The 26,516-nt window shown below is 39.7% G+C and overlaps 1 protein-coding gene across 2 annotated transcripts in view; it reads right to left on the bottom strand.

Annotated features, from left to right (window-relative positions):
• The window catches only part of LOC129367556 (intermembrane lipid transfer protein VPS13B-like), a 291,895-nt gene that overhangs the window by 111,360 nt on the left and 154,019 nt on the right, over positions 1–26,516 (bottom strand). For both annotated transcript variants that reach the window (XM_055042090.1, XM_055042091.1), the window contains exons 32-33: positions 6,579–6,782; positions 1,417–1,543 (exon numbers count right to left, since the gene is read on the bottom strand). In XM_055042090.1, coding sequence (XP_054898065.1) covers positions 1,417–1,543; positions 6,579–6,782 — 331 coding nt within the window. The remainder of the gene's footprint in view (positions 1–1,416; positions 1,544–6,578; positions 6,783–26,516) is intronic.

Genomic DNA, 26,516 nt, shown 5'->3' on the forward strand with positions numbered 1-26,516 from the left:
CATTTTTTCAACACTACGCAGTCATACTTTGTTCATGTTGTTCCTGGCTCTGGATCTCTGTATCACAGGAGGTTACACAAATTACTTAGTCTCTGTGCGTGCACATGTGTGTCTCTCAGTAAAAACTATGGATTAGCTGTTACACATTGTCAGGGGGCACGTTAGCGTGGTCGGACGAGGCATCAAAGAGGCAGGAAGTCTCCGAGAGCCGTGCCAGAAAACATCAGCTGTGTAAGCAGAAAGGTTTGAACTCTGGAGGTCAAAAACCTCCATTACACGCTGGACTGGTGGAGGGCGTCTAAATGAGTTTGTTACTGTAAGCTAAGAGCAAAACATAAATACTTTTGACATCTCACATAATCAACGTCTATTTTCATATGAACGGCGGATTAGAAGAGTAATGGCTACAATCATGGCTTTAACAGGCTGCAGTCACAAAATACAAAGAGTTAACTTGAGTAGAGAGCCGACCTTTAGAAATGGATGAATACATTAATACCCCCAAAACTATTAGAATGGAAAACCTACTGACAAAGTGGAGTTAAGATGTTGAACTGGTTAAAGGTATATTCCTTTTAAAACGTATCATTATACTTTGTGGTAATTAGAGTGCCTTATGAACCACTTAAACCATTTTTTAATATGCCACGTTGGAACTAGCCTGAAATGCACAGTTTATATATTCGATGAGTCAATTTGGAGTCGGATTTATAGCTTTTTATGTTTATTTATGTTTTAGTTATTTTTTTCTTCTGACTTTTTTTTTTTTTACATCTTTGAAACAAAGATTCAGTTTTATTTCACCGCCAGTGTCTTTTATTGGGTTATTTTGTGATAGAGCAGAACAAGGTACTGAATGCCAACAAAAATAGATGTGAAGAATGAGGTGTCCGTATGTAATTAGTCACCTCGGGTCAATGCTTAATGGAGCCAACAAGCTCTGTTGAGATTACAGCTACATGTCATTTTAGAGTGCATGACATGTAAGTGTGTACAAACTCTGCAGATCTAGAGAGTGACATTTGTGCCTATTGTTCTTTATATAACAGCTAAACCTCAGTCAGATTGATGGATAGGATCTGTGCCCATCGAGTTTGAAGTCTCTCCACAGATTTTCATTAGGAAATAGTTTAAAAACTTTGACTAAGCCATTTAAATAAATTAACAGACATTGATCTAAATTCATGTATTGCATCTCTGGCAGTGTGTGTGATTATTGAAGATCTCTACAGCTCCACCTGAGTTACTATGGACCTCCTTACTGCCGCTATAAATAATGTCAGTGTAAATGGACCGGCATTAATATTCTTCTCATGCTTGAGACTTCCTTTAAATGTATACAGCACAGTGAAACTCAGCAGCAAAAACAATCTGAACACTATGATTTTTCATAAAAATCCCAGAGCATACGCTCACCTCCGTCTGTCCCCCATCCAGAGAGAGATTTTTGCTGAAGATGATGGCAGGCGCAGCAGTGACCCGGACAGAGAAATCTGTCAAGATTGGCGTCAGGATCGCTCTTCGCTCCTGCTGCCGTCTGATGCTGTACAAGTGAGAGAAGTTAGTTCAGCTTGAAAATTGCAGTTCTTTTTTCCATAAAAACTGAGAGTTTTATGTTACATCATTTAACAGACAAATAGATCATAAGATTACACTTATTCGGTGCATTATAAATGCTTTTAAACAACTTAGGATATGTCTGTGCGCTGCAGAAAATGTGTTCTTGAACTTTTTTTCAGAAAATAATTCTCAGTTAATGAGATTTCAGTTGTGCCTTTTAGAGTTTCTATCAGGATGAGCTGCTGTAGGGATCTGTCACTTTTATGCAAATAAGCTGTTGCTGACCACTCCTCCCCAACGGTTTCTAAATAGTATGTCAACAACAAAACACTACAGTGCATACAGAGAAATATCAGCTGACCACTTGAATTGGTAGGTGAGGGGCAGTGCCCAACAATTGCGACTTAATCGCAAGATTTTTGAAAGGCTCTTTTTCCAGGCATCAAAATACATAAACTTATTGTCAGAAAACAGTTGGACAGTTTTTTTTAGAGCTCGGACGTTTCTAGAAGCAGTTGGGACACAAATGGAAGTGAAACAATGTGTAATAAATTCATTTTGTATAATAAGTCCCTTTATAACTGCTTTGTTATGTTTGAAGAAATGCCATTTGGCAAACTGTGAGAAGTCAACAAACAAAATCAGAAAATGTTTGCAATTTGAGGTGGAGCATGATGTATGTCACATACGGCAGCTACTTTTTCAGAATTCAATCTGACCCTGCGACCTTTGCTGCACGTTGTTCCTCGCCCCAGGTCTCTCCGCCCATTTCCTGTCCTAAATACTGTAAAAAAGGCCACTAAAGCAATAAAAACCTTATAAAACAGAAAACATTGACAAATGATTTATGGTTCCACCCTTGTCTGAAGGGCGACATAGCATTCCAATATTTCAAGCATCTTGAGGCTTTTAATAAACTATTTTAAAAACACACTTAAACATGGATTTTTATTTTTAACAAGCTTGTTTTCCAACTGTTCCACAACAGATTTCCACATTCCTGGTCAAAGATCTGATTGGTGAAGCTTCAACAAGATGAAAGATTTGGGTGTTGTTTGACGGATCTCGGTCGGGACCAAACCCCTTTTTGTTTGCACAAGATCAAACTGAGAACGTCTCATATCAACTCTCTCCATTTCACTAACATTCATTCCCACAATCAGGTCATATTTGTGGGAACATTTGTTAGCAGTAAAACAAACATACACGAGAGCTTTATAAGGTGGTGTTAATTGCCACATCTGGTGCTATTAAAACAATCAAGTGGTGCAGCTTCCAATATTTATAGTTGGCCTGGATTAGAAGAGGCCCAGAGCCTAGGTGGCCCAGACTACAGTACTTAACCGGAACCAATATCACATTCACTTCTGCTATACAAATGTGCATTACCAGTGCCCTTAAGGGATTATTTTCTGACACATTTCTTTGTGTACTGAATTTAAGAGGGGCTTAATTCAGAGGTGAAATGATCTGTGAGGCCAATTGGTGATGGCTAATCTCTCCTCAGACAGGGGATTGAAACAATGAGAGTCTCGTTGCAGAGGACAGGTGCCATCATTCAGCAGCAAGGCTTAGAGGCGCATGGTTCAATTTACCAGTATTATGACGACTTGAACGGACTTGAGAACACAACGTCTCTCCCGCTCTCTCAGTGCTGGAAAAATTGTTTTGTGCAAATGCCCTCCACAACATTCATGCATGCACATAAAAAACTTTTCAAATTCAAAGGTACATGGTCCAGTCAGTAAGCTGGAACATAAATGGCAGCAGGATAATAAAGAGAGGTCTGGCCAAGTGTCTCGCAGCACTATGACAGAGGGTCGTTTCCTAGTGGGCAACTGCAAACTGTGACGAGGACAGATCCTGTCAGCCGATCCGTGGTACTGGAATTTCCTCACAAAACCTCAGGAAGCTAACAGGGGCCGCTACGGATCCACAACTACTGAAACTGGAACCCTGAAGGCAACATAGTGAACATGCCATGAGTTGAAATCTAGAGACGGCAGAGAATACTGATGCAGGGAAGGAGGGAAAGGTGTGAACTCTGGTGGCGGCGTGTGTCAAAGCTTGTTAAAACCGAGGCGGAGCGTTTCTGCCGGCGATTGTGGCGGACAAGTAAAGCTGTGAACTTGACTCCTCTGCTCCCCTTTCCTCAACCTGCTGGAGCATTCTCCATCACATGTTGGGTTATGGCTTGGTGGTGGCTGACATGCAGAGCAGCAGGCTGAATAAAGCCTCAGACTGTGTTTGCTGCCAATGAGAAGGGAGCAGGGAAAGAGAGTTAATTTTATTTCCTCAACGAACTCAACTAACATTTTCAATCGAGCTAATTGCAGGGTCTGCAATGAATTACTCATTTGAATCTAAAACCATATTGACAAACTTTGCAACATTCTCAATTCAAAAATCCCCTTTGCTGCTAAATTATTGAATGAACAAACATTTGAGCTCAAAAACAGAGATTTATTGTTTTTAATCTGTTATTTTGGTTTTTGGTGGACAGTGATGTTGTAGCCATTTAGCTTTCATTTCTGGAACTTTCATGGAACTTCTTTAAAAATGTGGATGCTGATGTTAGCGTTCGGGACGTTTGTGCTGAAGATACATGTTTACACTCGGATGCTATTTTAGGTTTGAGTAGCTTTGCTAACAGCAAAGCTACCTTTTAGCACAACCTGAACACACCAGCAGTCTTTTCTAGCATCCCATCAGATTGTTTTTTGAAGTGAAAATGAATCCTCAGTGAGCCAAGAGAAGAGGCTTTATCATCCACCACTGTTGCCGTTGTGCATCCAAATTATTTGGTGTGGTGGAAACACAATACTAAAGTCCAAGCTGGGATTTTTAAAAAAATTAATTAGGTTGTATTTTTTCACGTGTTAAAAGTAATTATTCAAAATGAACATGTTAAAAGTCCAGTCCTACTTATTTCAGTTCACTGTTGTAAATCAGGACACAATTATTAAGAAAGAAGGGGAGCGGGCATCAAACGATGGATGACTGTCAACTAATGGCACAGAACAGACCTTTCCAAAGTCTAACAAATTACTAGAGATCGCTTACTATGTACAGTTCACATAGTTGAGTTGCAGTCAATTGCATTATATGTAATATCATACATGACAATTTGGGATTCAAAATGTGAATCTTGATCTCAATACACATGCAGAACAAAAAGCTCACAGCAGTCAGGGTCCAATAACAGCAAGGAGCAGATAGCTCCAGCTATTCACCGTGAGGCAGAACTGCTTTCATATAAATAAACTGCATTAAACATTGAATCTCGACCAAACGTACTTCAGCACACAAGCAAATTAATGTCTCTGTACTTCTCATGCTGTACATTTTAAACTTGAGTGAGTCTAAAACAATTACTTAAAAAAAGTGACTGAAAAACATACTAACTTACTTTGAACTGACTTTTAAGTGCTTTGTGGGCATCGTTTGCATTTACGAGAACATGTACAGTAGCACGAGCCCATTCTGGAAGAAGAGTATTTATAAAAAAAAAAAAAAAAAAAAAAAAAAAAGGACCCCAGTAAATAAATCTCAACTGGCTGCCACATAAAACTCTTACTACGTCCCTGAGAGCCCAGGGCCCATACATCAGTATCAGCTGCAACACCAACAGTCTGCTTTTTTTCAGGCACGACTCCAAAGACTATCACTCTGCGAAAGTGCGCGTTTGTGTGTGTGTGTGAGAGACAGAAAGAGAAAGAAAGAGTGTGTGCTTAACACAAAGAAAATACTGATGTTCCTAATGAGTATGTATGGTGGTTAGTTTGAACCTGCACCCGAGAGAGTGAGGCCGTCCGGGTGAGGCTGGTGTGTGAATCTCAGCATGCATCACTTAAAGGCCTGATGACCTGGGAGCCCGGTCTCAATCAGGCCTCTGTTGATCTTGCAATGCATTCTTCCACAAGGGTTATTTTTAGTTGACAGGGAACAAATTTGCGTTTTTTTGCCGGCAAATCTGTGAGTTTTGGGCCAGTTCCCTCTCAATACATGAGTGGAAAAAAGGATATGGGGCCAAACGGCCTGTAACATTTCTGCTTGTTTTAGCTCCTGATCCTATAAAAGCAAAAAAGGAGTCACGGTTTGTATTTATGAGCGAAGACATAAAGGCTGCTTAATATGGAAAAGATTTAATGAACAATAAACTGACCAACATACTGTCGCATTGCACACAGTTATCATGGGAACATTAGGAAAATTAGTACCACCCCCAATTTTCATGTATGCATGAGATTTTATTATTTGTTAAATAAATAAATTTAAAAAAAAACATAGTTATCCTTCATTCAGGAATTTTTACTTAATTATAGAGGAGGTTGCTGACATTTTATAGATTTTTAAAGATACATGTTTGTCACATATTGCATATTGCATAAACTATAAGAATAAGAATTTTTGTAGGGTTGCTAACAATTATTTTAGTAATCAATTATTCTATTGACTATTCTGAGTAATTAGAAAATAAAACTACACTTAGTTTTCATTTCACCACTTAGGCTTATTTTCTACAATATTATAAATCCACGAGATAATGTAAATAAATTAATAATTCAGTATTTTCTTTTTAAAAGAAAAAATAAACATTTTATTGCCTGAATTACAACGACATTGTATTCATTTATTGTACAATCGATCATTTGTAGTAAATAATGCATCTGCAGCTAAAAACTGATGTAAATATAAACGTAAAAAGTTTAGCTCTTTTTTCTTGACTTTGCATCAGTACAGTAAAAGGCTAAATATAAATAAGATTTTACATTTTTTTAATTGATTTTTATTTTATTTTTTTTTACAAAATTTGAACTAGGTGGAGCTAAAACTGCCACTTGAGGAGTTTTGGGTCGAACACACTTTCAGAAAAAGGGTTTTAGCAAATGCTTCAGAGTTTGAAAACTCCAGTTAACGATTCGATACTCTATTTATCAGAAAGAGAAGAAAGGTCAACAAGTGTAAGTAATACATCCATAAATTATTAAGTATTAGTTGTAACTGCTCCTGCAAACCTGCTCGCCATGTTCCACTCCAGGGCAGGGTTCTGAGAGCTCCTCTCACTTTCTGCCGACGCTCCTCCTTTAGCTCCCTCCTTCTCCGGCTTGAGCTGCTCCCACAGAGCAGTGCCAATGTTGATCGACTGGAGATCAATCTGATACTGTCGGTCCTCCACCTCTGAACCTGGGTCACGCAGAATGCCAAGGTTCAGTGCACGCCTGCAGGGAAAACAAAAGAGAAGGTGCCGATAAACTTTAATGCTAAGCTGAGTTCCGGAAATACAGTGATAGCATAGAAGAGTAAAAGACAACAAGAAAAAAAATACAGTTTCTTCTATATGTTGAGTGTGAGTGTACTGTGAATCATAGTCAGTAAGCAAGAGTCTCCTTCAACAGATCATGCAATCCCCAAATCAAATCAAAACATATTCATATGTTTCAACGGTCCAATCAAATCAAACTGAGACAAGATCTGAAAAGGAATACTTAGCGACTTTTCCGACCCAATTCAACAGATTTATTGTTCAAAGCATTTAAGCTATTGTTTGAGTATTTGGGGTTTAGAGCTGTAACTACAGGTGGCTCCACAAAACGACCTCAAGCTTTAACTAAAAATGAAGGGAAGATTTTTTATGTATGAATTCGTACAGCATTTCAATAACCGTGTAACATTTTCCTTCTGCTTCATAAATAAAGCCTACATGTGCAGATTTATTACATTAAATAAAACACATTTAAGGTATGTGGTTTTATTATGACAAAATGTAAAAAGAAATCCAACCCAAGATGTGTTCTCCTCATTGGTTCTGCAAATCCAGTCTTCTACCAGCCCCGCTATGGATGACTTCAAAAAAAACAAAGCTTCTAAAAATGGACTAAACTTAGAAAAATGACCTCCACATACCTCAGGTGAAATCATTAGATTTATCCAAACTTCTGCTTTATGCCACCTTATCATCACTGGCATCACGCGCCGTTTAGAGCCTGCTCAGCAGCCCTGAAAAAGCTGCTCTTATCCTTTCTATTCCTGTCTACAAAAAACACAACTTTTACAGTATACACAAACTGTAACACGGCAGAGGAGATGTAGAGATGCATCGGGACTGGGCAGCGCCGTGTCTGCAGTGGAACGGCTGCAGTCGAGGGAGCGAGCACTGACCCGTCCACGCCAAGAAAAAATGATGTCATCTATTTTGCCTTCGAGAGACAAGATTCAGGCAAAAATTCACGGGGCAAAAAAGGAATAATCAGAATTCGACATCTGCATATGACATCAGAGCTTTCGGTTCATTATGAAATGTTTATTTGTGCTGGTGAATTCAAATGAGAGCTTAAATGGCATAAATGAAGGCTTAAAATGGCTGCAGATGTAGCGGCAGCATGAGCAGGGTTAATGTCAATGGCAATTTTCAGATAGCGTTTCGCTCTCCTTGCCACATTGGGAAGGCCTCTACCAGAGCGTGATGTTATGACAATGAGCACCAGCAACAAAAACACTGGCAATGGGAGATTAGAGGTGCAGAACTGGGCTTAGTTGGATTTGTTGACATACAAACAAGTGAAACAGATCCCTAATCAACATTTGGAACCACATTTATCAACAAAGCATAATAGAAATCAAACTAAGAGCTGGGTAGGATTTGGGTGGGATGTGTCAGTCGAGATTCATTAGGGTTTTTGTAACAGTACCTCCATCACCCTGCGCAACCCCACACTGTCTTTTTCACTTTAAACAAACCACGGTTACCTCATGTGCTTTCCAAATTATCTCTTAACTGTAGCTTATTTAGGGGGACTCTCTTTCTCACAATCAGCCTAACCTGGGAATCTGCAGCCAAGTCTCCGCATTGCCGAGCAGCGGGGTCATCTCCAATGACATAAATAAATATGATAAACATTTGTCTTGGTCATGCGGCCAGTGGAAAACGGTGTGATTTAATATCAAAAGACATATTTCAGCAAATCGCAGGAAACTAAAGAGCTTCATTTCTGACAAATGAGGAGAGGAGGAATTTTGGAAGTTCCCCTTGGGGTGAAATAATAATTGAAGCCAGATTTTCTTGTTGTACATGTGGGGGGAAAACACTGGCGGTTTGACATATTTGATTGGTCATGTGAAGACCACACTGCTTGGCCAAGAGGAAGCAGAAAGGGTAAAAAAAAAAAAAAAAAAAACCTTACAAGCATACATAGTAAAGCAGGTGGGGAATACACTTAACTGGATCTCATATGTATCTGAAATCTGCTAAGAAATACTACATTACTGGAAATAATGCATTTGTAAATGGAGGAAACCAGAGGGTGGATAGGGACACAGAGTCAGAGAGGGAAAGGGGAATTAATGTGGTCCTTGTTCTGTTCAAAAGCCAACCTTATTTTAATTACAAAGACAGAAATATTACTTTTTTATGACAGTATTCTGCCGTTAGTAAAAAAGAAAAAGGATCAAAAGCTTCAAAGAAAAGTTCTGTCTCAGTACGCCATGGCTATTAGTCCAAAAAACATTCATTCATCTTTTGACATAATCTAAACCCAACTTATAACCGGAAAAGGCACTGGGCTGATTTTGCATCAGAGCTGAAATATGATGGCTCACATCAAACTTTGATATGGAACCAAATCAAACCATCCAGCCTATTTAAGCTGATTCTAGAAAAGACATGGCCATGCGGTGCAATCGTAATGCTTTAGAAAGTCCACTGCTTCATCACTCCAAAGCAGTACTTTTATTCAATAAAGAAACAGGTTTGCAGCACTTGGGTTAATAAATGCATAGACTCGAAACAACAAAACATACAGGCCGGCTGCCTGACCTGGCGCTGTGAGTTTTCCTGCTCAGAACCACTTTAAACAGACAACCAGAACGTTGGATGGTAGGAAGTAGCAGTTGTCATAAAACAAATCTCACTAAATGAACATACATAAATAAAAAACTCATAACAACTGTAGCCAAATGGCTAAATAAGAAAAGAGGTTTGTTGAAAAGGACAGAAAGTGGAAACTGGGAGAACTTGATTACTATGCAGAACATCTGAAGGCTAACTGCGTTCAAGGTTGTAAAACAAACCACAGTGGGATCTGGTTAAGGCTCAGGGTCCAATGCTAGATGTGTGGGAGCGGCGGCTTGTGCTTAAGGCCTCATGCACAGGAGTCTGTGGAGCAGGCTGTAGTATGGCCCGTAGCTTTATTTGGTCTCCCAACCTCCATCCACTTTTTACCCGATCCATATGCCTCGACCCCAAGCCTGTGGAGCAGGAAGCAGCAGGGCAATGCCAAGTGCTTCTGGCTTCTGGATCTCGTCACTCTGAAATGTGCAACCTTAACCCACAAACTACGTCTGTTCTTCACTCCATTTCCCCAACCATTACATACAATAAATGACTGGCTACCTAGTCTGCAGATTAAATGTCTGTGTGTGTGTGCAAGTGTGTGTGTATGTACTTGCACATAGTACATACAAAGGACCACATTCACAATATTTACCAACATAGGAAGATCATTTATCTTTTGTGGAAAGCAGGGACCTTCTCCCGGTCCATTCCTAATTTGGAGGTCTACTGTCCTCAACTCGTTGGTTTTAGAGGTAGGGTATGAATTAAGTTTTGGATAAGGTTAGTTTAAAGAATATATTAGTAGTGGTAAGGGTTAAGGTAGTAACTGAGATAAATGGAAGTCAATTCAAAGTCTTCAGATCGTACAGATGTGCAAAGATGTGTGCATGTGTGTGTTCGTGCATTTGTTTAGCTACTCTATTTAGGACAATTTTTGGCATTTTTACTAACCGATGGGCCTTATGGAGACAAAAGCCTGGCCCTCATGCAGTGGACCAGGGGTTAGGTGTTACGATGTGAACTAGGTTTTAGTTAACATTAGAATTCTGAATAGAAACCTGTTTGTGTGCTTGGCCTTGTATTTGTTATGTTGTAAAGACCATTATTCTAACACATACCACATTGTGGGGAATCACAGCGTAGCATGTGACACAAACTCCATACTCCTCCTATATGTAGATATACTACATGGCAACATCCCTCCTCCTGATGCTGATCATGGTTCAGGTTTAGGACTTAGACACTCAAAGAGATTAGGTATGTTTTGCTAATGGTCAGGGTTAAATTATGGAAATGATTGGAAATCAATGGAAAATTCTTGTAAAGATAGAGAGCCATAATATTTGTATCTGAGTTTGTGTTGACTCCCCACCTGCTTTTCCTGGGAAAACACACAATTAGAGTATTTCATTGAGACCTCAGGCTTCTTTCTTTCAACCTAAATCAGGTTTGTATTTGTCAGATATTTCATGAGTGAGCTGTGCTTTGGTCGGGATCTCCACTACAGACAGACAGACTCTCTGGCTCTGAATGTTATTAGCTCAACACCTTCAGCACCAACTCACCCCTCCACACATTTCCATTGTGGGTAAGTCAAAGCCCCACAGTGGCTTCTCAATCAGCGTCCTCTGACTCCTAGTGGCTTAAAGTGGAGATCCCAGGGGATGTGTGTGTGTGCTGAAGGGGAATTCAAGAGCATTATGATTCATGAATCTTGCAATTACTTGGTGAGTTAAGCACTCTTTACCTACAGTGGTTCACTCCGTACTGCCAGAAATTCTACAACTGCTAAGTTGGGGATTTATTCTGAGTTGTGGATTTATATCTCCAGTCAAATTCAATTGCTGTTAATTTGCATCTACCAATTATAGTAATTAAGGCTCTAAATTACAACACTGAACAGCTCTTAGAACGAAGCAGGAAAATGATGTGGTGGAATATGGGGAGTCAGCAGAATATAACGGACTGTCACGGCAGTGCTACTGAAATTATTTTTGATCCCAAGCTTTTCAACAGGGCTCCGAAAGCAAAAGAAAAAAGCTACGATAGTTCATTCCAGGATCGTCCAAGATACTCCATTGTTAATTTTTTTTTTCTTTTTCTTTTTTCTTTTTAAATCAAACAATAAACAGAAACCGGTGCTTTTGATGTGCTGACAAATTCCCATGACAAAAACTCAAACATCCATTCATTTTTATCCTGGCAGCTTTTACTCCCCTCCACTGCTGCTCCTAACAGAAGCCTGTTATTCATTAGGCTGATTGCACTTTAAAGACACTCATGCTTGACCAATTATATCATATTTACACAAGATCTTAAGAGTAAACTATTACTTCTATATACAAAGCAAGCAAAGCGAGGATTAGCTTGAGTTTATACCACCCTCAAGACACCAGTATGTGATAGTGATGAGTTAAAAGAAAATGACTACAGAAGACAGGCTGCTGTTTACATTGACCTGGTGTACTGCGAAACTCAGAGTGTGCACTTTGATTTCAACATATCTTAATTACAGGAGTCATTTATCTCCTCAGTTTACATGTCAGTGAAGTTGTACGGCTCTAAACAGGGCTTGAGATGGAAAGAAACAAACTAGCGCACCACATGATATCCTGATCAAAATGTCAAATATATGAACTCAACAGAAGGCGGCTGAAAATAGAATAGGCTCCTAACGTTGGGGAAAAGGGGAGAGGCCGACCTTTCCTGTCATATCCATACTCTGAGGCAGGGGTTCCCAAAGTGGGGGTTATGAGACACAAAGTCTGGGGACTCGGAATGATTTTCAGAAATACAGTGATGTTGCCCTCGAGGTGATAAATATATGTCATAAATTAAATAATTGTATCATTAAACATCTCATTAAATAATGTACAATAGGACTGCACCAATAAATTGGCCCCAATGTCTTTAATTCTAGGAGATTGGTGATATTTACACGTGAAGCCGATCTTATCTACCTCAGGAAAGAGCGGTCTTTATTTGATCTGCTGTGAGAGGTTTGGCTCACAGACCGGCCCAACCGGGTCACCTCTTGACATTTGAAAATAACATTAGTCACCGCCTGTTGCCAACTCTGCGACTTTCTTGCTATATTTAGCAACATTTAAGGCAAAAAAATATTGGTATTGCTCAAAATCGGAATCGGCAGGTCATGCTTTTTAAGATCAGCAATCATCAATCAGCCAGAAAACTGTGATGGATCACTGCACTCCTAATGTACATCAATACTTTTTAGCATTTTTTTCTAAAAGAAATTAATTAAAATATATATATAATTATTTGACTATATTTTTAATTTTTCTTTTTCTTATTTAACCTTCTTTTTTTTTTCTTTATTACCAGAATTCAAACCCATTGAAATTAAAAACTTCGTCTACAAAGAATTCCTTGCCAAAAGGTAGCAACAACAACACAGAAAAATACACAGTAAAACAAAAATGACAAGCTATTAAAATCAGGCACATGTAATAGAATCGGCCTCAAGAACTTTTGGGTTGGATTTAAAAGCACTAAATGAGATGACTTCAATTAATCTAAAAGTTTCTTGTAGCAAATTCCAAGAAGACAGAGCAGAATAAGCAAAAGCCTTCTTGCCCAATTCAGTCTGAGCCAAAGGGACAGAAAGAAGCAGCAAATTGTATCAAAAAAAGTCAACATTTCTCAGCGCAATTGCAGAACAAGTATATACTGGCAGGAGTCCAAGTAGTGCCTTGTAAATAAAAGTTAATCACAGGGAGTTGCTTTGGGCAGCCAGACCCGGCCATCCTGGTAAATAAATAAATATAGGAAAATCGCTATATGTAGTTTTTGGGGGTTGCCAGGTTACCAGTAGGGGGTCGCAGTTGCTGGCGCTGTTATTTTGGCGGTCACAGGATGAAAAGTTTGGGAACCTCTGCTGGATTTGTAAAGTCATTGTGGGATTAAGTTTCACAATTGTCTGTGGAGTCACAACAATCTCATAATGGGAGTATTTGTTACCACAATCAACCACAAAGTATTTTTGAAGCTCTGTTTCTCTATATATAAATATGTATCTGAGATTCCTGGCTGCACATCACTCAGAATAGTGATGCACCTTCAAAACTTCCCTTTCAGTCTGAGAGGATCTGCAGTTTCTCCAACAGCACTGCAAGGGTCATTTATTGAACTGCACAGATGCTGTCCTCATCCCTGCTGCTTCTGTTCTGCTTTCTTTACACACACACACACACACACCACGCACGCACGCACGCACGCACGCACGCACACACGCACGCACGCACGCACACACACACACACACACACACACACACACACCGAGACACACTTCGCCTGGCCTGCTTAGCTTTAACTGTGCTCCTCTCTGCTTCTGCCTGCATGTAGCTCTAAGCACGGAACATTCCTGGGTAACAGAGACTGTAATTCACTAGCTTTTTAAAAGGCTCTGACTCACTAGATTCCTCCATACAGTAGGTACATCTGCAATGGATCTACTGAACAAAGGCACCTTGGATTCTCATTTAGGAGCAACTTCAGTTCTGGCTGCTGCTGAAAATCACTGACAGGTCTCTTGTGCGCACCACCCCGTCTCAGATCTCCAACATTACATATGCATTTGAAGTTAATGATGAGTCATCGATGTCTATATAAAGGGTGGACAGAGCTACCATTTTCCCTTAAAACCCCCTCATGATTGGGGAATTCCTGTTAACAGCAACAAATTTGATTCACTTTCTCTCCTGCTCTGGAAATTGGAATGAAGTCGGTGGGAGTTTTAGCGGTGCTGTGTTGAAGTAAAGCTGTGACGGGGATGCCCAGCTCAACCAAGAAATATTACATTGTAATCCTACCACCTGCTTAATTTCAGAGAGACATGTGATTGGCCACAACTCCCCCAGCTGCTTGGAGGTTTTAAAGGTTGTTAATTAATTTATTTTTTTTGCAATAACCTCACCCCCCATTGACCATCAACTGGTGTGTCTGAGAAAGTGGGAGGGGAATCTTCCTTCTCCGTTTTGCTCTGTTGGACTTGTTCCTAATTTTATTTGTGATGTGTCAGAAATGTAGAAAATGACAGAAAAAAAATGTCAGTGTAGCAGAAGGATGGGAAGAATTTGGAGGATCATACATTAATATTTATGTTACACTAGGTGAACAAAGTGCCATTAAATCAGCACCAGTTTGACAGATAAAGTCAAAACCAAATTTAAGTTGTTGCAACTTAAACACCAGTATCAGCAATCCTGGCAGGTTTTCTGAAGGAATTAAAACAAAAACAAAAAAACAAAAGCTGTAAAATGAGCAGCAATGAATGAATCTCTCTCCATTTTGACATTTGGGTCAAACAGAAAGGAGATCTACAATCATATATTTTTAGGAAAGGAGCAAAAATAAACCAAAACATCCCTCCGACATCCAAAGCTGAGATGGCTACAGGCTTCGCAGCGCTCCTCGTGATTTACTCCTGCATATAAATTGTTCAATCCTGCTCCTGGAAGGAGAGTGTTTTATAGAGCTGTAAAATTAGGCGCATTTTATGGATCCCACAGCTTCAGCTACTTGTTGCCTTTTTTTTTTCTTTCCTCGCTCTTCCACTTGATATTGATTAAGACGTTTAATATCGCCAAGCTGCTGTAAAGCAATGTACACAAAGACGCGGTACAAAGCAATCTGAAGAATGCTCATCTTTATCTCTGAAAGGAAAGCTTTTTCGGAGGAGCCCTTTCAAGTTGATTACATTTTGTTGAACAAAGAATCAAAAAAGCAACAGCAACAAGATTACATATCAAGGCCCGATCCGTTTTGGACGCAGAACAAAAAGTTTCCTAAACAAAGTCAGGGAACTGATGGCCGTATTTGATTAGGTTAACGCATGCTCCAGGTTAAGCATACAGATTGAACAAACATGTAATTAGATAGCTACAACAGTAGGACCTTCTTGTTTCTTTCTTCTTAACTTTAAACAACATTTTGTTCAAAGGCGAGTACCATTGCAGCAAAGTAAAGGCGCGATGAAACAGAATACGACAGCTTGCTGCTGGAAGCACCCGCATAATGGGAATTAAAAACGTCTGTCAATAGCTCCGCAGAAAGAGAGGGTGGCTTTTATGAGCAGCTCAAAAGCCCCCCCTCACCCCCCGGTTCAGCCCAGCCCTGCAGGACTGCACACACTTTCTCATGAGATAGTGTCCAAATACTTTGATGTCAGCGAGGAAAGACTACATAAAATAATTGCAATAATCTGGAGAACACATGGCTGCTGCACCAGCTAATTCTTCCTCCTCTGTGAATGACTACAGAACCAATGTTTATAATTACAAGGCGGATCTCCACATCATCCAGGAAGCCAAGTGTATTTACACAAGGTGACATTTCTCTGTGAGAATTTCTTTCCACATTCTCCCCCCTGACTAAAGAACTAACATTGCAGAACCCATGCGCCATCCACTTCTACTGGAGAGGCTGCTCATTTGGAAAAGGTAGAAAGACCAGAGGAAACAAAATATCAGTAGATTTGCAGGAATCACCAGTCGAAGCAGGCAAAACAAGCTATGATATGGCTCGTCCGTGGCATATAGGTAGCATTGCCATAACATTTATGTGAAGTGTTTTGTGTTATACAAAAAAATGCTGAGTTCACTGTAAAACCAGGAGATCTACAAGTTTTGAAAGCATAGAACACAAAGAAATAAAAATTGGCCTTTCGGTTGTTTTTTTAGGAGCATGTTTGTAATTTTAATAAACTCTTCTGACATAAAAACAACCTTTGGAACTGCAGCTGAGTGGATGTTCAGCTGCCGAAGGGCAACAGAGAAAAGGATGAAGCGATCCTCATCTGCTTTTTTAATGACACTCCTAAAATTTTAAAAAATTATATACATATATATTTATATGCATATATATAATCTTACCAAAGTTCACCGTTAAATTTGGTCCTGAATTGGATATATAGTATATCTGATGTTCTTTAAACTGCTCACAGTCTGAACGGTCATGTCACAGTCCATCCAACTTTCTGTTACTCAGTTTTCAAAGTTACGGCTTTGAAAACTGTTGGAGGCCGGCAGTGGCAAAATCAAAACAAAGATGGCAGATAGCATTGATATGAGGACACACTTCATGCAACGGCTGTCACAACATCTCGAGCAGAGGAAGCAGCTAACTAAGGTAACTGCAGCTGTTTGAGTCTATGGTTTCTCAGAAAAGAAAATCTGTTTTAGTCTACTTTTTACTTTTTAACATCTGCTGAACTCAGTCAACAGAATTATTAATTAAATCACTAATTATTTTCTCTAGTTTTTCTGACTGTACTGGTTTCTAGAGCCAACCCATCAACCTTTAAGGATAGAGTTAAAATTTTCCTTCTTGATAAAGCTAGAGGCTAAAGCCTGAAGCAATCCATCACTCCATTTTGTCGAGTCACAAAGATGTTGGTCATTAATTCATTCTCTATCTTCTCAAACTCCCTGTCTGTTCACATGTTGCCTGGCTTCCACCATTGGTGATGACAATTTCAAAATGTTTACCTTGACATGCTCACAGATCACAAAAATATACAAGATTTTCTAATATGCTGATAAAACACTTCTAACAACATGTTCAATTTAAACATTTTTCAGAGCAAAAACTATCAAATTTCCTAGTGACCTCTCTCTTCTAAAGTTCTTTGTTCAAAAGCTTTCTTTTTAAAACATAATACAGAAACAGAAAAACCCACTTCTTATATCCTAAATCTAAACATTGCAAACATGTTGAAAAGAGTTGGTCAACAGTTGGTATTGTGATATGCCACATTACCCAAAGAAGACAAAAAAGGCAGTATTTTGGTTTACCATACCAAAGACAGAACTTAAAAGGTTTATTATGTATGGATATGCAGAAGGTTTTCTTTCTTCTTTCTTCTTTTTTTTTTGATCAAACAACTCTGTGTGGATGCTTTTGAAAGTTGGACGTCAGCTCGCCTTTGGCATCTTGAATTACTTTTGCCTTACTTACCCTATAAAAGCCTTTGTCTTGTTTAATATGTTTAACTACTTTTGGACGATTGGGAGCAAGTAGCTCCTGTATGCCAGGCTCTTGGAAAACCACAACTCTGCTCAGAAAATACAGTCCTCAAATGTCATAATGCCAAAGTTTGTGACCGCTACGGCTGACATCTATAAAGCTGGAGGCACAGAAAACCATTCATGGTGGAGGAAAGGGCTAGAGAAAAAAAGGCATCCAATTATTAAAGAAATTATACAGAGGGGGATTCAAAATCAAAACCACAAAAAACACACACACAAAAAAAAAAAACACAACAAATCTCCAAGAGTTTGCATGGCAAGTTGGAAACTGGGCTGGAACTTGTTTTTATTAAATGGGGGGGAAAAAAAAAAAAAGATCAGAAAGTCACTACGCTGACATGACAACCTTCTGTACCACCGCGGAGGAAGAATTAAACCCCCCGCTGAACTCTGAAAAGCAAATTGGACAGAAAAGAATGTTGTGCATTAAGAAACTGCAGTGAGACACTGAGAAACTGAGTGAGGGATGATGAAGAAAAAGGGAAACAAGAAGGGCTTCTGTTCACCAGAAAATCTGTACAGAATCCAGCCCAGGTGCAATGAATTAGAGGAGATGGCACATCAAACAGAGATGTGTGCTCTGTCTTTCCTGTAGCCCGGGTGGCAGGAAACGCTCTACAGCATTGTGTAAGCTGACCAGAGACAGACAGACAGACAAGAGGTAGCAACAAGAAGACCACAACGAGAGAAAAGAGGACAGCAGAAACAGGAAATGTTCAAAAGCATCCTGCAGAGATGTGGAGAGATGAATGAAGAGAGATGAGCTGACTGGGAATTGAAGCAATTTTAAAGTAAGAACAGGACAAGAGGAAAGAATAGAAACTCAGTGAGAAGTTCAAAATTATTTGGCCGTCAACACTGGGCTCAAAATATACTACCAGCAGTCGCCTGGTAGTATGTAGAAGAACATCTTAATATGAAAGTAAAATAATAAATAGATCTCAGATTTTGTCATTTTTTTCTTTAAACAGGGATTTATTACGTATTTTACACACGTAGTGTAATTTTATAGCACGATAAGTTAACTTCAAGCTGTTATGAAAATGATAAACATAAAAGACTTAACTTTGACATCTTGAAATGACCTCTGTCTCTTTAAGAATCTCCTGCTCTTTCCGACACTCCCCTTTCAGCACATCATCGCAGCAATGCTCCTTCATAATGCTATTTACACACTGTTAAATAACCTATTAGAATATGAAGCCATAAGACACAAAACTATGTTATTGGGGAATCACATCAATGTAAGCATGTGGATATATTGCCACATTATTTGTCCCTAAATCTCACAAATGCAATGTTTTCTCAAACCTCTGCTTTGGTCAAAGCTTGTAGAAATATTCTTTTTTGTGTGATATTAGAGTTTTTGTGTGGATGAAATGCTTAAAAATTTGCTTTCACAGATATCTGGCTATGAGTGAAGTGATTTGGTGACTTCTACTCGCAGTGTTCAGCCTGCATTCAGGCACTATATTCATTTCTATATGTAATATTATATGTAAATCTTTCACCCCCCTCCCCTGTGCTCGCTGAACATATGCCCATCATCTGGATCTCTCAATAAATCTTCACTCAGCCATCTGCTCACTGAAAAAGAAAGAATCAAATGTGGCTTTTAAACACTAGCTATACCATTCTACCACCAGGCAGCATATAATGGATGGGAACCCACCGCCAAGGGGGGAAATAAAAAAAAAATATATCTTTGAAGCTTTTCAAATGCCTGTAGAGCTGTTAGAAGTGAATGTAAAAATATTAAGGCGGGCACATTCCCTGGCCTTACATCATTACTGAGGAACTGATGTAGGTTCTGCCATCATTTGGGCATTTTATACGTGAACAGGCATATGGAGGAAAGCATTTTTGGTGGAGTTAATATATTTTCTTTCAGCTACATGTGCATAACTGGAGCTGTGAAATGATAAATGGATAGGCTGGGTGTGCAGACCGGAGTGCTGCTTTGTGTATGTGTTTGTGTGCGTGGGATAAGTTATGGAGAGAAGAAAGGAGACCACCGCAGTTGAGTTGTCTACACTGCGGCTTCGCATTTCCCTCAAACCTGCAGCTGAAGTGATTTGAATGAGATTCTCTCATACACACTGAGCACCCTGCTGTAAACTTTCCTAATCTTGATCCCATCAATAAAAAAACTCTGGGGACCCCAACAAGAAAGAAAGCAAAGGAAATACACTGCGGCGCAAAGATTAATCCAACACGTCAGGCCTCCTTCTATATATTTAAAAGTTTTTTTCGTGCTAAGGTACATGGTGAAAAAGAATGCAAGACAACACAGAGCAAATAATAATAATAATAAAAAAAGAAACTCTTGTGCCAGACTCTTGGTTCTTTTATGCCTGGTTGGGCCCCCTTGGTTTGTAATGTGCCTGTAGTTACACAAGCATTAGGCAATTATGCCACTGGTTTCTCACCCGCTTTCCCGAGCCACAGAAGAGCTTGTGGTTTCACACATGGACATTAGAAAATTCCTCTGTTTTTCAAGCAACCTCCTTCTTCCCCTCATCCGTATGTTTAAACCTCCTGACATTCATTTCTTTGGTCTTATAGATGATGTTTGGTTTCTTGGTGAGACACCACTGTCCGTACCAACGAAGACAACCGAGATGGGGAGACGTTTTTCTTTCATGTCTGCGATGGTGGTGTGGAAATGGCACAAGCCAGGACCTCAGCACTCTCACAGCTGATTCAAATTTGAGAAATGTTGTAAAGAGAAATTCAAAGTTTTCTGTATTTCACAACAGAGTAAGCCAAGATGGAACTGATTTTATAAAATTATTAGGCTTACCTATAATGTTGAACAAAATCTTGCTGTCATGAGAGAAATACTGTTTATTATAGAAGATCTTGTGTCACTTCCCATAGTGCTTGCAGTAAGAGCTTTCAAGGATCTTTACTCTATATTTTCTCAAGTTGCTACTGGTTTGCTCTGTAAGTTCCCAAATGAAACCCACTGATCCAGGTGCAGTTTATGTGACCTCTTTTTCTGGATTCTCCTGACATCCCAGCATACCTCCTCTGCTGTGTAAAAAGATTATCTCAGCTTCAAACCAACCACGCAGGATGCCAGAACATCAACATGTCATGAGCTGGAAGGAAACGGACTACTGATACACAATGCACAAAAAAGGACTTTGGACACACACACATTTAGCCGCACACATTTTCAAACAGTAAAACCGGTAGAATATGTATTTCACAAGCTGCCATCTGGAAACAAACCTTCAAAGGTTGGGTCTATTCTTAGAGTCCTGATATCCTGCTTAAGGATGAGCCATTTCCAATCATACACAAATATGACCAACAAAGATCAAGCCCGGGACCGTGTGGTCAACCCATGGATTGAGCTCTTTTATGTGTGAAGGACATGTGAGCGCTGATCCCTCTCGCCTCTGTCACCACAGATCTCGACCTGACTGACAGCAGCATGCCAAAACACAAGAGCAGTTTCCTGAAAGCTCCAAGTCTGCATGTGTGGCCTGGATAATTCAACTTCTCTTTCAACAGCAACACACAACCACATGATGAGGAAGAGAGGGAAATTGCTAGCATTGTGCTGCTCCTGTCAATGACTTACATAGATCTGTATGCACTTTAATTCAGGTCCCATGTGGCACTATCCTACTGTTTAAGGATGAAAATTTTCTGTTTTATCCTAAAACACATCAACAAGGAAATGGCATTTTAGATGACATTAAACATATATTTCTTTTTAAGAATTTTTACCATGACTGATTTGTTTCAATATTTACCTTTTTTTTTCTTTGCCAGTCTAGAATCTGTTTATAGTTGTACATGTCTGAAATAAGTTAAATGACTTAAAAATATAACTAATTTCCCACTTTTTCCTCCATGGTTACCCTTATTACCACTTCCATTTACTCCTCCCCTTTTCTTCACAGTAAACCTGAGTACTACACAAAACGTAGCCATAAAAATGCACAGCAGAACGAAGGCTGAGGTTCTCTTCATTCCAATTCCTCTAAACCTCTAACTGCTGGGCGCAGAGTACAAGTGTTGTGGTGCAATCTTCTCACAAAGCAGAGGCCCTGAGAATAACATCACACAGGCCACAGAAATTTATGGAATGAACCACAGGCTGTACACAGAAGTCAGTAGACACCACAACACAGCACACACGATGCTGTATACAGGCTCATGTTCATTACTAGAACCAGCAAGTTGAAATGTAGAGCTGTGGTCAAAAGCTTACTGATGATGGATAAATGGAGTTAGAAACAGAAAGACAGAGAAAGACACAGAACAGCCATTTAGATAAAAGGTACATGATGATCTTTTAAAGTGGCCTCACTCTGAGATTTGGACACTTACATTAATGCTCCACACGGTTTTACTGACACCAATGGGCAATACATCTTACCAAGAAAAAAAGGTCTACTGCATTAATCCATAGATTTAGATAAGGGTTGTGGTTGTGTAAAACATGTTCAAACTTAACTTTTTTTCATTTCAATATTTAAAACCTCTGAATTGTTATTGAAATAGTCGCGAGGAAACTTCCTAAAGGAAAATAAAGTTCCATCTAATTGAATCTAAAGAGGAAGGTGAGATAGAAAATGTACATGTTTGTAATGCTTTTCTTGTTACTGTTTGCACCAATGAGTTTGGTTGTTGATTTTGTTCATATGGTTCAGTCTCTGGATCACTCACTTGTTTGTGTCTTCTGTTCACTTGAACCTCTTCTACTGTGGAGTTCAGCCTAGGAGTTGGGACTTAAATTTACTCACACTGGAACCTAAACCAGAACATATCGGGGTATATGTTCTGGTTTAGGTTGTAACTGTGGACATATATATATATATATATTATATATATATATATAAAAATAAAAATTCCCTTCTCACCCACCGCGGGTGGTTCTTATCCTCTGAGCTCGGGTCCTCTACCAGAGGCCTGGGAGCTTGAGGGTCCTGCAGTATCTTGGCTGTGCCAAGGACTGCACATTTCTGGACTGAGATGTCTGATGTTGTTCCTGGGATCTGTTGTAGCCACTGCTCCAGTTTGGGGGTTACTGCCCCGAGGGCCCCGATGACCACAGGTACCACTGTGGTCTTCACCTTCCAGGCCCTCTCCAGTTCTTCCCTGAGGCCCTGGTATTTCTCCAGTTTCTCGTGCTCCTTTTTCCTGATGTTGCAATCACTTGGTATTGCTACATCTACCACAACGGCTTTCCTCTGATGTTTATATCCACTACGACAATGTCTGGTTGGTTCGCCATTACCATTTTGTCTGTCTGGATCTGGAAGTCCCACAGGATCTTAGCTCTGGCGTTCTCCACCACCTTTGGGGGTGTTTCCCACTTTGATCTTGGGTTTCCAGTCCATATTCTGCACAGATGTTTCTGTACACTATGCCTGCCACTTGGTTATGTCGCTCCATGTACGCTTTCCCTGCCAGTATCTTGCACCCTGCTGTGATGTGCTGGACTGTCTCAGGGGCCTCCTTGCACAACCTACACCTTGGGTCTTGTCTGGTGTGGTAGATCTGGGCCTCTATTGCTCTGGTGTTTAGGGCCTGTTCCTGGGCGGCCAGGATGAGGGCCTCTGTGCTGTCCTTGAGTCCAGCTTTTTCCAGCCATTGGTAGGATTTACTGATATCAGCCACTTGGGTTATTTGCTGGTGGTACATCCCATGTAGGGGTTTGTCCTCCCATGATGGTATCTCTGGCACCTCAACCTCCGTTCCCTGTTGTCTGAGACATTCACTGAGCACATTGTCTGTTGAGGCTTTGTCCCTGATGTATTTATGGATCTTAGTTGTTTCGTCCTGGACAGTGGTTCTCACACTCACTAGTCCTCTGCCTCCTTCCTTGCGGCTTGTGTACAGTCTCAGGGTGCTGGATTTGGGATGGAACCCTCCATGCATTGTTAGTAGCTTTCTGGTCTTAATATCTGTGGCTTTTATCTCCTCCTTTGGCCAGCTAATTATTCCAGCAGGGTATCTGATTACTGGCAAGGCATAGCTGTTTATCGCACGGATTTTGTTCTTGCCATTGAGCTGGCTTCTCAGGACTTGCCTTATTCGTTGGAGGTATTTAGCTGTGGCTCCTTTCCTTGTGACCTCATCGAGGTTGCCATTTGCTTGTGGTATACCTAGGTACTTGTAACTGTCCTCTATGTCTGCTATTGTTCCTTGTGGGAGTGAGACCCCTTCTGTGTGGATGACCTTCCCCCTCTTTGTGACCAGCCGACCACATTTCTCTAGTCCGAATGACATGTACACATGGGTCGGTTATATATATATATATATATATATATATATACATATTATGACTATGACCAACTTAATGAATGAAGAGTTGTTTCAGCTCTTCATTCACAAGTAAATGTACTTTCAGAGAGCGAAACGGAAAATCTATAAAAACCCAGAGAGGTATTTTCAGAGGTTAGACGTAAACTTCCTGTGCACATCACCACACACTGTCCCTGCTAGGCTCATCTGTTGGCTATCCTATCTCACTCAAAATGTAAATTAAGAGCAAACTTTAATAATAAGGGGTGTGTGATTTACTCAGTGCAGTGGCCTTCCTCATTTCTAAAACAATTCAATGTTACATTAATCCTGAGTGTCAAGGCGATGTGAAATATGTCCTCTGAGTTTACCAGCACCAGGTGTTTCATTTGCTGGGATGACAAAAAGCAAAGTTTGTTCTGGCTGACCCTCCAGTACAAGAGTTTTTTATCTTGTTTTTTCACAAGAGGAGTCTGTGAACATGCATGTATGACTGATTTGTGTGCTAAAAAAAGGGAAAACATCTTGCTGGGCTCTCATTTTAAAATTTCTTCATGTTTTTGGTCTTTATGACTTAAATATAAACAATGAATAAAATTTTGACTTTGTGGTCTAAAAGTGACATTTCAGGGCATCTTCTACTCCATAACCTCTGTCTGTTAGCAAAGTGAGTTCTCATGAATCGGTGCTAACTAATGTGTTATTATAAACACTTTATTATGTCTCCTGATATTCAGTACAGTAATTGCACAATTTTCTTTTGAGTTTCAAGGAAATTTAACAGAATTCATTTTCACCCGATGGATTAGACAGGAAGGGTGATAGATATCTTCTAAGTATCTTGCTCACAGCAGCATTGAAATGCAAAACGATCAGGTGGCTGAAACCAGAGCCTCTTACATATAACACATAGATACAAAAAGTTTGGGACATTTATCTGCTGGAAGAAATCACATATTCCTTAAGGCTTCAAAAAACAGTTTTTAATACCTGTCATACCGTTATCAATTCAATGACACTTTTACAGGATTGCCCTTTTGCACTTGTATGTACACATGGGTCGGTTTAAAATACCATGGTGTTTAAGAATGTGTAGACCATCTTACCTGTCTATCTGTCTGCTGATTGTACTCTGTTATGTATTCCTTATTACTTGTGTTGGATCATTTGCTGTCTCATCTTCTTTTGTCAAGTTATAATGCAGAAGATATATGTCAGTAAGAGGCAGAAGAATGTAACTGTGGACATGTGTTGTTAAAAATAAATAAAAATAAAGTTTAAAAAAAAACTGACGGAGAAGCAGGCTTAATGTTTCAGACACTCTGTTCTGTAAAGCATAGAAATATTCAACTGCTTTCTCCAAAAAACACTGCAGGTCCACATTCTTACTTATAGAGGTATAAAGCTGAAGGCTCACTGGTAGTAAGAAATTCTAAATGTTGCTGCATGAATAGCAGCATGAAAGCACAGCCACAGTATTCCAGTTCCCACTAAGTAAAGGTAAAAATCGCTGGACATGAAATCATTACAAACTCATGCTCTACTGACAACACAGAAAACAGCAGAGTTTAAAATTGACAGTTTTTGACAGAGGATGTTCCTGTACGTTCCTAGTTAAGACGTCTAATAATGTTTGATGGAATACAATATAATTGGTTTTAGGCCTGGTCAAATCATTTAATCAAAAATGTTTGCTATAATAACCTGGACAATTATTATTATTATTCAATTTTTGGGGCACTTAAATGCACCATTTCTTTGAAAAAAATAATTTAATCAAAGAGACTTAACATTCTGTTTCCCTTGGAGCTAACGTCCAGTGGCAGGTTAAAGGACAGACAGGATGCGGGGCTTTTGGAAGAATATGCCGATCAGGTTCACCCAACCTACAGCCTGCTTCAGAGATAAGGCTGAACTAAAGTGCTTACTTTGACAACATAGCGATGCTGGATGGGGGAGTAAGTCACCTGATGCTTTCAAAATAAAGAATGAACACTAGGTTAAGCCACAAAAACTCTTGCATCCATTTGTTTAATTACCACCACAAAAACATATCTGCAAATATTTATTAATTGTTTAAATCTGCCAGTAGATCAGACCAAATGTTCCGCACAGGACATTTAGGAGGATTTTTATTGTTGTAACACGCCAATCAGTGGCGTCGCTGCCTCTGAATTGAGTTGATCATTTAACCTGCTCAGCAGCACGGGAAGTTTCTAAAACAATGTACATAAGAGTGGGTCCTGGGTATCTCTGTGTGTGGCCCAAACAGCTCGTCTCCGCTGCAGCGGGGAAGCAAAGCCGAAGTACTTTACACTAGTGTAAACAAACGGGGAAATGGGGCACTTGGCAGCAGACTAAAGTGAGTGATGAGGCAAGTGTGCACTGAAGCATCTAATGAATCATTTGCTGGGAATGTTGGGTTTTTATGAGGAAAAGAAAGATGAGGGGGAAGATGGAAAAAGAAGGAGACAAGCTCAGAACGTTGTAAAAGAATGGCTGCTGCACAAAGAGGAAAAGTCAGGAAGTCGTTTACCCAGATATGGGAATAAGATTAGAATGCTTTATCCTTTACAGGTGCAGCAACAAAATGGAAAACTAACTTACACTTTATTTACCGAGCTGCCGAAAGAGAAACAATGTCACAGAAAAGCTTCAGTGCTGAATATCCACAACATTTAACTCTTGCAGGCTTATGAGGAACTTGAACTTTTTTTTTAATTAGAACACACTTAATCTACTGTAGTTAGATTTATGTGAAGATGTCAATCTTTAGAATCAAAATGTAGGTTTTTGTTCAAGCCTGT

The sequence above is a fragment of the Poeciliopsis prolifica genome, unplaced genomic scaffold (assembly GCF_027474105.1).
Source record: "Poeciliopsis prolifica strain line A6 unplaced genomic scaffold, Auburn_PproV2 SCAFFOLD017, whole genome shotgun sequence".
NCBI lineage: Eukaryota > Metazoa > Chordata > Actinopteri > Cyprinodontiformes > Poeciliidae > Poeciliopsis > Poeciliopsis prolifica.